At 46.2% G+C, this 14,785-nt stretch overlaps 1 protein-coding gene across 1 annotated transcript in view; it reads right to left on the reverse strand.

Moving 5' to 3' along the window:
- Positions 1–14,785, reverse strand: part of MYH9 (myosin heavy chain 9) — an 889,869-nt gene that overhangs the window by 343,678 nt on the left and 531,406 nt on the right. Inside the window, 1 exon segment of the mRNA XM_063940322.1 lies at positions 1,809–1,980. Coding sequence (XP_063796392.1) covers positions 1,809–1,980 — 172 coding nt within the window.

Raw genomic sequence — 14,785 nt, forward strand, 5'->3', positions numbered from 1 at the left:
GCTCGCCGTTTCCTTTAGGTAGGCCGCAGCTTCTCTGATATAACCCAGTGTCAAAAGGACGCTATCCATATCTAGTGTATCTATATCAGATGACAAGTTATCTGCCCACTTTTCGATAGCACTACTCACCCACGCAGATGCAATGGCTGGTCTGAGCAGCGTACCCATGGTGGCAAATAGATTTTAATGTATTTTCCTGCTTACGATCCGCAGGGTCTTTAAGGGCTGCCATGTCAGGAGACGGGAGAGCCACCTTTTTAGACAACCGTGATAGGGCCTTGTCCACAACGGGGGGTGACTCCCACTTTTCCCTATCCTCGGAGGGAAACGGATACGCCACCTGAATCCTTTTGGGAATCTGAAACTTTTTGTAAGGGCTTTCCCAAACCTTTTCAAAGAGAAAGTGTTCAGTTCATGAGAGGGAGGAAACGTTACCACAGGTTTCTTTTCCTTATACATAGACCCTTTTATCAGGAACAGCAGGGTCCTCGGAGATATGTAATACCTCATTTATCGCCACAATCATGAACTGAATGCTCTTTGCTAATTTTGGATCCAATCTGGCATCACTACAGTCGACACTGGAGTCAGCGTCCGTGTCTGGCAACTGGGCAAACGAACATTTGTGTGACCCCGAGGGGGTCTGGACCTGTAATAACAAACCTCAACAGATTTCTTCCATTCCTGGTTCTGAGATTCACATTTATCTAATCTGTTACTAACAAGAGCAACATTAGTATTCAAAATATTTACCCAATCAGGAGTCGGCGGTGCCGATTGGGTCACTCCCACAGCTGTTTGTGTCCCTAGTACAGTCTCCTCCTGGGAAGAGCACTCAGCCTCAGACATGCCGACACACGTGTACCAACACCCACAGACACACTGGGCATATAGGGGACAGACCCACAGTAAAGTTTGTCAGAGACACATAGGGAGTTTGCCAGCTCACAACCCAGCGCCTAATCACCGGTTCTGAAACACTAAAGAACGTCCCAGACCTGCAGCGCTTTTATATTAAATATATATTGCACCAATATTTCTGTGCCAGCAGTCTCCCTGAAAATAAAAAACCTAACAAAAGTCTTTTTCAGAGAAACTCAGTAGAGCTTCTCAGAGTGCATCCAGTCTGCCTGGGCACAAATCTAAAACCAGAGTCTAGAGGAGGGGCATAGAGAAAGGAGCCAGTTCACACCCATTCAAAGTCTTAAAAGTGCCCATGTCTCCTGCGGATCCAGTCTATACCCCATGGTTCTAATGGTGTCCCCAGCATCCTCTAGGACGTATGAGAAAAAAGGCTTAAAAGAAAAATCAGGCTGCTCAGGCAGGCCAGAAGACATACCCAGCTCCATAGACATCAAAACAAACTTGCTTCTTTTAGCGGGGGCAGGGTATAAGATATGTACTGCTGTCCAAAAAGTAGGTAAGTATTTGATGCACAGGACTTCTGCAGCTCCACTGGACCCAAAGTCCCCATTGAAGAAAGGGAAAACCATGCACTGTTAAGCTTCTGAGGACTGCAGTTGTAATAAGCTGCTGTATATGGAAACTTCTTTTGGTCACTGCAGGTAATAGCTCTTGATAACAACTGATATTACTGCAGTGCATCCCACCGGTGATCGGAAACAAAAAAAAAAAAAAAAAACTAATAGGAGAGGTGGCCAGAAGCTAGGTGATAATCTGGTCTCGGAGGAGGAGCCTAGAATGGTGCTGCCTTACAACACAGATTGAGGGTGACTGAATCACATGAGCAAAATAGCTCCCACAGTTCTAATATACCTAGGAGGAAATGCATTCCACAGAACTCTAACCTGGCAAAAGCAGCATGCAATTCTTCCTCCTTTTTAGCAAGTTGTATCTTCAGTTCAGCAATCTGTGCTTGCAGCTCTGCGATCTGATCATGCAAGTCTGTAGAGTCTCCCTCTAACTTGCGACGTGTCTTTTCTAGTTCCTGGCGTTGCTTTTCCTCTCTACGCAGCCGCTCTGTAGAAACAGTTAGCATGCATGTTAAATAAATATAAAAGTATTCAAAACAGGACAATCCTTGACAAATTTACATATAAAAACAGCAATGGAGCATGTTAAGTTTCTTAACTATCTTTAATTCAGAAAAATATATTTTTGCTTTCACATCAAGAACAGAGAATACATAGGAGAATATAATCTTAGCTCCACCTAATCGGTATTCTCTAGTCAGAGTACCATTCGTTACTCACTCGACTAAACACAGCTCCAGCACAGCTAAACCTAGCCCTTAAAAGGATTGTGGGTGTGTGGAAAAGATGGTGCTACCAGAGGTGTAAGTGGCAGAAATGTGTATGATTAAAGCTAGTATACTTAGCTGTAGTGAATGTATCAAGATGGATATCCTAGGATGTTCCACTTCAGGTATTGGAATGGGCACTCAAGGATATGTGGAAGATACAACATAAAACACACAATGTGTAGTAATGTTATGATATCAAGGAATGGTCTAATATCATAAACTCCTTCAAATCAAGCTGGCATACCTCACTTACAATGCAAGTTAGATAATTAAAGCATATAAAAGGTATCTTTATGACACAAATGGGATACAGAACAGAATCTTCACATACAAGAAATCCTGTGTGATGAACACACCTAACTTACAGACACAGGTGTGCAAACACTCATAAAGGTATCTTTAAACGGTGACTGGACAGGTCAATCAGATGAAAACAGTTTGATTTTCCAAAGCCTAAAGGCGTAAAAAAAACAACAACACACCTAACTTACACAGGTAAAGGGATGTTGAAACATCATGGTATCGTTATACTGTTATTATCCTTTATTTATATGGCGCCACAAGGGTTCCGCAGCGCCCAATTACAGAATACATAAACAAATAATCAAACCGGAAAACAGCAACTTACAGTTGATGACAGTATAGGACAAGTACAGGGTAAATAAACATAGTTACATCAGCAGATGACACTGGAATAAGTATCAGGTAGCAGAAGACTGCTGGATGTGGTGCAGTTGAAGATCATTAAAGTAAGAAAGGATAAGCACATGAGGGAAGAGGGCCCTGCTCGTGAGAGCTTACATTCTAAAGGGGAGGGGTAGACAGACAGGGGTGACACAGATGGGGTAGATAGAGAGCGTAGAACAGAGGGTTAGGATGAGATTTGGCTGGGTTTGGTGTAGAAATGGGTCTTGAGAGATCGTTTGAAGTTTTGTAGAGAGGTGGAGAGATAGGGAATTCCAAAGAAGTGGTGCAGCACGTGAAAAATCTTGGAGGTAGGAGTGGGAGGAAGTAATCCGTAGGCAGGAGAGTCGGCGTGCATTAGCAGAGCGAAGAGGACAGGTGGGAGTGTAAAGGGAGATAAGGTCAGAGATGTAGATGGGAGAGGAGTGGGTGAGGGCTTTGTAAGCGAGTGTGAGAAGCTTGAAATGGATTCTGAAAGGGAAGGGGAGCCAGTGAAGGTCTAGTAAGAGGTGGACGTAGTGCGTTTGGTGAGGAAGATGAGCCGGGCAGCAGCATTGAGGATAGATACTGTTGGTAAGCAGACGCGTACCTAACACTCAGTTTGTGCTGCATGGATCCTTATGTAGCAGGTTCTTTAACAATGTTGCACGTCCGGGTATAATAAAATAAACATTTAATGAATACAATTAATTTTAAAAAAACCTCATAAAAAGCATTGCTCAGTGGAGATACCAATCTCTGGAGGAAGTAAGGAGATTATGGGAACAAAAGGCCAGCTTCAAGGTCCCCAATTGTAATGACCAATTTAAATAAGAGCCTCAAGTAGTGTCCGCCGATGCAATACCTCCTCTAACCAACACGCATCGAGTCAGACGACTCTTTTTCAATGCATAGTTAGGCTAGTGCATCAGCTCTTAAAGAGTTCCCGTTTTCACCAAACATAAGATTCCATTTGATTTGTATTTTATTACCCTGCGCTTTTTATCCATTATGATGCAGATGTGCTGGATTCTATGGTTCCAGTCAGGTGACCCGGAACCAGAAGTGATGTAATTACTAATCACTTGTGTACTATAAATATTAGGACCATGAGCCAGTTACCCCTATGTATTGAAAGAGAGTCTTGTGACTCAAATGCTTTGGATAAATGAGATATTGCATCGGACACTACTTGAGACTGAGGGAAGGTAGGACCTTTATTTTATTTAAATTAGTCATTACAATTGGGGACCTTATAGCTGGCCTTTTGTTACCATAAGATCCTTACTTCCTCCAGAGATTGGTATCTCCACTGAGCAATGCTTTTTATACCCCACTTGTGACACAAAGATACCTTTATATGCTTTAATTTATCTAACGCACATTGTAAGTGAGGTATGCCAGCTTGATTGAAGGAGTTTATTATATTAGACCATTCCTTGATATCGTAACATTACTACACATTGTGTGTTTTATGTTGTATCTTCTACATATCCTAGAGTGCCCATTCCAATACCTGAAGTGGAACATCCTAGGATATCCATCTTGATATATTCACTACAGCTATGTATACTAGCTTCAATCATGCACATTTCTCCCACTTCCACCTACATTAGCACCATCTTTTCCACACACCCACAATCCTTTTTCTATTTGAATTTGTGGACCATTTTTGGATATAGAAGGCAGCAACCGTCCCACAAGAAGTGCCACGAAGGACTTCCACAAAATTTCCGACTGGCCCTTAAAAGGGCTGCCATGATTTTTTGTGCTATCGCTATTGCAAAATGCTCACTGTCAAGAACAGCAAACCCTAGGCTGCGTTGATGCCAGGGACCCTAAGAATGCAGCCAATTTGGTCAGCACTATTTAAAATAAGGCACCAAATGGAAAGTTCAGCACTATGCTGACTGCCCTTGCAATGCTGTAGTATGTATATTTTTATTATCTTTTGCAGCTACTATGGCTGTGGCACCTGAGGAGTGTTCAGTAACTGCGGCATAAAGAAGTCATTGTCAAAAGCGTTGCACACTTTTAGAAATTTATTTTTATGTATTGAATTACCATTTCTGATAATATCCTTGTTTTTTTTGGAAATTCTTACATAGGAGGTCATATGTTAATGACTGAATCCTGGAATTAGCAGAGTCCTAAAAAGTTTATGTAAAAGCACATCAGGGAGGGTCTCCTGGGGGTATCTGTGTAAAACGTAAGACCAAAGAAGACAGCAAGTAATTTGAGAAAAGATACAGTTGCTGGTGTTAGGCTTTCCTCTAGATCTGAGAAAGTCCTATAGTAATTTTATTATGGTTTAAACCACATAGGTGTGGCTCTTAAATAACAAGACTGATGCTATAATTCACATTTCATTATATTAAGAACATTTTAACTCCATTCCCCTTCTATAGCCACACACAACTGCATTCGGGTCGGTGATCACAAGCTTAATGCATGTAAGGTAAATTCATACCTTCCTTAGACGTTTTGTTTAACACAAATCCACTTCAGATACAGATTGCTTGGTTCGAATACTTACGAACCACTACGGTATCCTTGTTTTCTGCAGCAGGGTACATAGGGTTTCCACAGGGAAACACTGGGGTGTAGTGGTGGATGAAGCATCCGGGCACCAGTTAAAGCTTTAGCTGTCCCAGGATGCATAGCTTCACTTCTCCATAACTGTGCCTCTATAACCACTGGCAGCTCAGTTTTGTTAACTAATCCAATGCAGCAAGCAGGAAGGAGAGAAGATAAATGATAGGCACATAAGAACACATTCTCACCAACAGGAGAAGGAACCAGAGGCCAACGCCATACAAACCAGGTGCGTCAGGGTGGGTGCCCTGTGGACCCTATGTACTTCGCAGAAAGTTAACAATAGTAAGTCTACCATAACTCTTTTCTGCAGCAGGGTACAAAGGGTTTCCACAGGGAAGGGGACGCGCCTGAGCGGATAAGAGAATCCAACGCCCAAAGGAAGCATCTTGGGAGGTGAAGGTATCAAAGGCATAAAACTTAAGAAACGTGCACTGAAGACCATGTAGCCACCTTGCACAATTGTTCAGCGGATACCCCACAGCGTGCCACCCAAGAAGGTCCTACAAACAAACAGTAGTATGGGCAGAAATCGAAGGTGGAACAGGAAGACCGACCAGAGCGTAAGCTTGTGCATTCACCACTCTAATCCATCTGGCCAGCGTCTGCTTATTAGCAGGCCAGCCACGTTTGTGAAAACCAAAAAGGGCATCAGAACGTCTAATGGAGGCAGTACGGTCCACACAGACACGTAGAGCCCTAACCACATCCAAAGAACGCTCTTTAGCCAACAAGACTGAAGAGATGAAGGCTGGATCCACAATCTCTTTAAGATGAAAAGAGGAAACCACCTTAGGGAGGTAACCAAGTCTAGTTCGAAGAACTGCTCTTTCACAGTGGAAAATCAAGAAGGGGGGACGACAGGATAATGCACCTAAGTCCGAAACCCTCCTTGCCGAGGCGATAGCCAGTAGAAAGAGCACCTTGGCCGACAGCCATTTGAGGTCCACAGATTCAAGATGTTCGAAAGCGGCATTTCCTGAAGAGCCTCCTACACAATAGACAGATCCCATGGAGCAACCAGAGGGACATAGGGAGACTGAATGCGAATAACGCCCTGGAGGAACGTGCGCACATCAGGAATGGAGGCAATCTTGCATTGGTACCATATAAACAAGACAAATGTGTACCTCGAGAGAGGCAAGACAAAGGCCTAGGTCTAAACCTCTCTGAAGAAATGCCAGAATTCTGGAAGTCCTGAACTTTGTGGCATCACAACGCTTAGCAGCGCACTAAGTGAAGTACATGTGCCATACCCTATAATATATACGGGCAGAGGCCAGTTTGCGGGCCTTCAGTATAGTCTGTACAACCTCCTCAGAAAAGCCCTTTGACGACGGGGCTCTTGAAGCTTTGCTTCGGAGGTCCAAGACAGCCAGGTCCGGATGAAAAAAGGGACCCTGACGTAGAAAGTCCCGTCGCTGAGGAGGTGGAAGAAGGTGTTGCTCTGCTGCGAGTCCCTGGAGATCTGAGAACCAGGGATGTCTGGAACATGCATAAGCGATGAGTAGGAGCTTTCCTCCTTGTTTGAACTTCCGAAGAACCCAGGGTAGAAGAAGAAGCAGCGACACCGAAGGGAAGATGTAAGGCATGTGAAAGGTCCACGGGACCGCCAGTGCGTTGACGAATGCTGCCTGAGAATCTCTCTGGTTCAAGAGCTGAATACCAGGACCTTGTGATTGTGTCGAGAGGCCATGAGATCCACATCCAGTAGACTCCATTTGTCTGCCAAGAGATGAAAGACCTCGGGACGAAGAGCCCACTGATGACTGAGGAAATCTGCTTCCCAGTTGATTACACCCAGGATGAACAATGCCAATATGGCTGGAAGATTGTGTTCCGCCCAAAGCAGAATCTTGGACACTTTCAGCGTTGCCATGTGGCTCTGAGTGCCACCCTGATGGTTGATATACAGTAGGCCACCGTGGTGGCAATGTCCGACTGGACTTGAACTGGTCTGTTATGCAGGATAGGAAGAGCATTGAACACTGCTCTCAACTCCAGTATATTGATTGGAACAAGTATTGCTCTGTCACCGCTCCCCAGCCACAAAGACTGGTGTCCGTTATCAGCAAGACCCAGGTGGGGATCCAGAAGGGACTGCCCATGCTCAAATCGCTGGTCCCGTAGAAACCAGTTCAGCGATAGGAAAACCTCCAAAGTCAAGGAGATTATTTGAGATCTGATCCGACGAGGCAGGCCGTTCCACTTGGGGAGGATCAAGCGTTCTAGAGGGAGTGAATGAAATGGAGCGTACTAGACCATGTCGAAGGACGACACCATTCGACAGACTCTACATCGCAGAGTGTATTGACACTCGAGGACTGTGAAAGAAGTAGCGTGTTTTGGTCTGCATTTTCAGAACTTTGTCTGGTGATGTATACAGTCTTTGGCTGTGAGTGTCCAGAAGCGCCCACAGGTGTACCATGCTTTGAGACGGAACCAATGAGGATTTTCCAATTTATCAGCCAACCGTGTGACTGTAGGAAGTTTACCGTCAGTTGGAGATAACCGTGGAGGACTTCCCGTGAGTTAGTCATAATTAGCAAGTCGTCAAGGTACGGAAGGATTTGCACCCCCTGACGACGGCGATAGGCCGTCATGATGGCCATAACCTTGATAAAGATGTGAGGAGCCGTGGCCAGGCCAAATGGTAGAGCCTGAAATTGGTAGCGTAGACTGCCAATAGCAAATTGCACGAACTGCTGGTGTGAAGTGGCACTACACAATATGTAGATACACATCCTGAATATTCAAGTTCCATGGACAGACCTATTGAACGCATCCTGAATGTAGTCCCCATGTTCCATGGCAAGAAATATTGAATGCACAGTTTCCATGTAAAACTTGGATACTCTCACAAACCTGTTAAAAGATTTGAGGTTGAGAGTAGGCCGGTGTGACCCGTTGGGTTTTGGGACCAAAAACAGAGTCAAATAGTAGCCTCTGCTCTCTCGGACTGAGGCACTGGCACAATCACTCCCAAGTGCAGGAGAGAACTGACTACAGTTTGCAAGGTTTCCGCTTTAATTGGGTCCGATTGTAGGCCCATGGTGAAGTACTGGTGAGGGGGACATCCCTTGAACAAGATGGTGAACCCTTGAGAGATGACGACTTCTAGCACCTACGCATCTGAAGTGGTCTTGTGCCAAACCTGAGCAAAGTGCAGAAGTCAGCCTCCCACCCTGGGGTCCCCATCAGGCTGTGGGCTTGTCAGTCTTTGCGTCCGGTTGACGTGCTGCCCAGGACTGTTCGCCCTTGGTGATTTGGAAGAGTGAGATTGTCTAGAGAATGACTGGCACAACCTTTCCCTGAGGCTGAAAGGAGCGAAAGATAGTACTCTTGGCCTTCTGAGCAGGGTTAATTGGTGGAAGAATGTTGTCTTGGCTGCTGCCAAAGAGGACACAATCTTATTTAATTCCTCCCCAAAAAGAATATCCCCTGTTAAGGGGAGAATTTCTAGGGTGTTCTTGGAGTCTAGGTCCACCTTCCAAGCCTTTAATCACAGAATTTGGCGCGCCAGAATGGACGTAGCACACACTTTGGCGGCCAACATCAGATGATGCTTTCTGAATGTAGTAAGAAGCAGTTTTAATGCGAGACAGTTATTGCCTGCTTTCCTCAAAGTTCACAGGCAGTTTCTCTTTCAATGCCTGAGCCCAAGCTTCTATAGCCTTTGCGGCCCAAGAAAAAGCTATAGTGGGTCTATGAACAGCCCCTGTAAGGGAGTAAGTAAATTTCAGGAAACCTTCAAAACATCTGTCGATCGGTTCCTTCAGAGGAGTGACAGTAGTAACCAGCAGAGTGGATGACACCACTAGGTGGGTGACATGACAAGCCACCAGCGGTGGGTTTTCCCATCTGTTACATGTGTCTGCCGATAGAGGAAAATGGGCCAAAGCCCTTTTAGAGACAGGGAACATCTTACCCGTAGTCGTCCAGGGTTCCAGTCTGATGTCAAGTAAATAATAAGAGTTAAGTAATTCGGTTTTAACTAGAGATGAGTGGGTTCGGTTTTACTCGGTTCTCAAAACGGCATTTTATTGGTTCACGGATGTCTCGTGTTTTGAATAGCCAATAAGATGCCGTTTTAAGAGCCGAGTAAATCAGAATAAAACTGAGTAAAACCTGAACCCGCTCATCTCTAGTTTTAACCCCTTTCTGCTTTTTAAACATAGCAGTTTTCTTAGCCGCTGTAGTGGGATCCTCCTCATCAGAGTTGGAGACTATACTTAATAGTATCCACAAGGACAGGGACCTCAAAAGACATAGGAGCTTCCTTATCTGCAACACAGGAGTCTGTCAGAAAGAGCTGTAAGTTCCACTTCCCCTTCAGAGGAGACATCAGAGAGGACTGTGGATTGTGAGGATGAAGTAGCCTGCTTATGACCAGTTACACGTTTGTGTCAGGGACCGATTTAGTTGTAGCGGTTGATTAGACAAATTATCTGCCCATGGCGGATTTACCATAGGTATAAAGCCACAGGCGTACCCATAAAGGGTGCAAGGTGTTCCAGAAAAACCAGGAGTGTTGAAAAGACAGCCCATAGAGGCTCCTGTGCTGGGGTGGGAGCCGCAAACTGGTTGGGAGGTGTATAACAAACAGCACAAAGACAGTCACTTAACATATCCTATTCAGATAAACCGGCTGAGCACTCTTCAGCAGAGTACTACAGGAGAATCATCCTGTTTACACTCTTTTTTGTTAGACATGGTAAAAGTGGGCATACACAGTACAATATATGAAATATAAGGGGTACAGGGTATTATCCGACTGGAACACAGACACAATATACATAGTGTGTATGTAAAAATATATATATATATATATATATATATATATATATATATACATATATACACACACACACACATATATATACATATATACACACACACACACATATATATATATATACCGTATTTATCGGACCATAAGACGCACCTGACCATAAGACGCACCTAGTTTTTAGAGGAGGAAAACAGGAAAAAAAATATTCTGAACCAAATAGATTCTGTTACATTGTCTTATATAGCGCAGCAAATTCCTTTGCGCTTTACAATTGTAAACAGAGAAAAAACAAATTGGGTAACAACAGACAAACTTGGAGGTAAGAGGGCCCTGCTGCAAGCTTACAATCTATACTGTAGACACAGACATCAGCTTTACAGGCTCTGAGAAAGGAAGAGGTGAGGGGGGGAGAGCGGGGGGACTCACTTTATTGCCTGTCACAGCCTGTCAGTTTACGCTGCCCAAAGCACTCTACTCTGAGGAAGGAATCGGAGGAGGTGAGGGGAGGGAGCGGAGGAGTCACGTGATGCCGGCGCTCTCAGATGACGGGCTCTGAGATGACGGCAAAGCAGCAGCAGCAGACAGGACCCGCCACTACCCGCACCCGATAACTGCTGCCTCTCCCACCCAGTGCGCTCCCACCCAGCGCATTGAGAGCGCTCCATAAGGTCTTTATTGCTCTATTCGGACCATAAGACGCATATATATAAGAATTTACTCACCGGTAATTCTATTTCTCGTAGTCCGTAGTGGATGCTGGGACTCCGTAAGGACCATGGGGAATAGCGGCTCCGCAGGAGACTGGGCACAACTAAAAGAAAGCTTTAGACTAACTGGTGTGCACTGGCTCCTCCCACTATGACCCTCCTCCAGACTTCAGTTAGGATACTGTGCCCAGAAGAGCTGACACAATAAGGAAGGATTTTGAATCCCAGGTAAGACTCATACCAGCCACACCAATCACACCGTATAACTCGTGATACAATACCCAGTTAACAGTATGATAACAACTGAGCCTCTCAACAGATGGCTCAATAAGCCTTTAGTTAAACAATAACTATATACAAGTATTGCAGACAATCCGCACTTGGGATGGGCGCCCAGCATCCACTACGGACTACGAGAAATAGAATTACCGGTGAGTAAATTCTTATTTTCTCTGACGTCCTAAGTGGATGCTGGGACTCCGTAAGGACCATGGGGATTATACCAAAGCTCCCAAACGGGCGGGAGAGTGCGGATGACTCTGCAGCACCGAATGGGCAAACTCTAGGTCCTCCTCAGCCAGGGTGTCAAACTTGTAAAATTAAGCAAACGTGTTTGACCCCGACCAAGTAGCTGCTCGGCAAAGTTGAAGAGCCGAGACCCCTCGGGCAGCCGCCCAAGAAGAGCCCACCTTCCTCGTGGAATGGGCTTTTACCGATTTAGGATGCGGCAGTCCAGCCGCAGAATGTGCAAGCTGAATCGTACTACAGATCCAGCGAGCAATAGTCTGCTTTGAAGCAGGTGCACCCAACTTGTGGGGCGCATACAGGATAAATAGCGAGTCAGTCTTTCTGACTCCAGCTGTCCTGGAAACATAAATTTTCAGGGCCCTGACTACGTCCAACAACTTGGAAGCCTCCAAGTCTTTAGTAGCCGCAGGCACCACGATAGGCTGGTTCAGATGAAAGGCTGATACCACCTTAGTGAGAAATTGGGGACGAGTCCTCAATTCTGCCCTATCCATATGGAAAATCAGATAAGGGCTTTTACATGACAAAGCCGCCAATTCTGATACACGCCTGGCCGAAGCCAAGGCCAACAACATGACCACTTTCCACGTGAGATACTTCAATTCCACGGTTTTAAGTGGCTCAAACCAATGTGACTTTAGGAAATCCAACACCACGTTGAGATCCCAAGGTGCCACTGGAGGCACAAAAGGGGGCTGAATATGCAGCACTCCCTTAACAAAAGTCTGAACTTCAGGTAGTGAAGCCAGTTCTCTCTGGAAGAAAATAGATAGAGCCGAAATCTGGACCTTAATGGAACCCAATTTTAGGCCCATAGTCACCCCTGACTGTAAGTAGTGCAGGAAACGGCCCAGCTGAAAATCCTCCGTTGGGGCCTTCCTGGCCTCACACCACGCAACATATTTTCGCCATATGCGGTGATAATGGTTCGCGGTTACTTCCTTCCTAGCTTTAATCAGCGTAGGAATGACTTCCTCCGGAATACCCTTTTCCTTCAGGATCCGGTGTTCAACCGCCATGCCGTCAAACGCAGCCGCGGTAAGTCTTGGAACAGACAGGGCCCCTGCTGCAGCAGGTCCTGTCTGAGCGGCAGAGGCCATGGGTCCTCTGAGATCATTCCTTGAAGATCCGGGTACCAAGCTCTTCTTGGCCAATCCGGAACAATGAGTATAGTTCTTACTCCTTCTCCTTATTATCCTCAGTACCTTTGGTATGAGAGGAAGAGGAGGGAACACAAACCGACCGGTACACCCACGGTGTCACTAGAGCGTCCACAGCTATCGCCTGCGGGTCTCTTAACCTGGCGCAATATCTTTCTAGCTTTTTGTTTAGGCGGGACGCCATCATGTCCACCTGTGGCCTTTCCCAACAGTTTACAATCAGTTGGAAGACTTCTGGATGAAGTCCCCACTCTCCCGGGTGGAGGTCGTGCCTGCTGAGGAAGTCTGCATCCCAGTTGTCCACTCCCGGAATGAACACTGCTGACAGTGCTAACACGTGATTTTCCGCCCATCGGAGAATCCTTGTGGCTTCTGCCACCGCCGTCCTGCTTCTCATGCCGCCCTGTCGGTTTACATGGGCGACTGCCGTGATGTTGTCTGACTGGATCAGTACCGGCTGGTTTTGAAGCAGGGGTTTTGCCTGACTTAGGGCATTGTAAATGGCCCTCAGTTCCAGAATATTTATGTGTAGGGAAGTCTCCTGACTTGACCATAGTCCTTGGAAGTTTCTTCCCTGTGTGACTGCCCCCCAGCCTCGAAGGCTGGCATCCGTGGTCACCAGGACCCAGTCCTGTATGCCGAATCTGCGGCCCTCCTGAAGATGAGCACTTTGCAGCCACCACAGCAGAGACACCCTGGTCCTTGGAGACAGGGTTATCAGCCGATGCATCTGAAGATGCGATCCGGACCACTTGTCCAACAGGTCCCACTGAAAGGTTCTTGCATGAAACCTGCCGAATGGAATTGCTTCGTAGGAAGCTACCATCTTTCCCAGGATCCGCGTGCAGTGATGCACAGACACCTGTTTTGGTTTTAGGTGGCCTCTGACTAGAGATGACAGCTCCTTGGCCTTCTCCTCCGGGAGAAACACTTTTTTCTGTTCTGTGTCCAGAACCACCCCCAGGAACAGTAGACCAGTAGGGACCAGCTGTGACTTTGGAATATTTAGAATCCAGCCGTGCTGTTGTAGCACCTCCCGAGATAGTGCTACCCCGACTAACAACTGCTCCCTGGACCTCGCCTTTATCAGGAGATCGTCCAAGTACGGGATAATTAAAACTCCCTTCTTCCGAAGGAGTATCATCATTTCGGCCATTACCTTGGTAAAGACCCTCGGAGCCGTGGAGAACGGCAACGTCTGGAATTGGTAATGACAATCCTGTACCACAAATCTGAGGTACTCCTGGTGAGGATGGTAAATGGGGACATGCAGGTAAGCATCCTTGATGTCCAGTGATACCATGTAATCCCCCTCGTCCAGGCTTGCAATAACCGCCCTGAGCGATTCCATCTTGAACTTGAATTTTTTTATATATGTGTTCAAGGATTTCAAATTTAAAATGGGTCTCACCGAACCATCCGGTTTCGGTACCACAAACATTGTGGAATAGTAACCCCGTCCTTGTTGAAGTAGGGGCACCTTTACTATCACCTGCTGAGAATACAGCTTGTGAATTGCCTCTATCACTGCCTCCCTGCCTGAGGGAGTTGTTGGCAAGGCAGATTTGAGGAAACGGCTTGGGGGGGAGACGTCTCGAATTCCAGCTTGTACCCCTGAGATACTACTTGAAAGATCCAGGGATCCACCCGTGAGCGAGCCCACTGATCGCTGAAATTTTTTAGACGGGCCCCCACCGTACCTGGCTCTGCCTGTGGAGCCCCAGCGTCATGCGGTGGACTTAGAGGAAGCGGGGGAGGACTTTTGCTCCTGGGAACTGGCTGTATACTGCAGCTTTTTCCCTTTACCTCTGCCTCTGGGCAGAAAGGACGCGCCTCTAACCCGCTTGTCCTTATGGGGCCGAAAGGACTGTACCTGATAATACGGTGCTTTCTTTGGCTGTGAGGGAACATGGGGTAAAAATGCAGACTTCCCAGCTGTTGCTGTGGAAACGAGGTCAGAGAGACCATCCCCAAACAACTCCTCACCCATAAGGCAAAACTTCCATGTGCCTTTTAGAATCTGCATCACCTGTCCACTGCAGAGTCCATAACCCTCTCCTGGCAGAAATGGACATTG

Source organism: Pseudophryne corroboree, chromosome 9 (assembly GCF_028390025.1).
Source record: "Pseudophryne corroboree isolate aPseCor3 chromosome 9, aPseCor3.hap2, whole genome shotgun sequence".
In the NCBI taxonomy this organism is placed as follows: Eukaryota; Metazoa; Chordata; class Amphibia; order Anura; family Myobatrachidae; genus Pseudophryne; species Pseudophryne corroboree.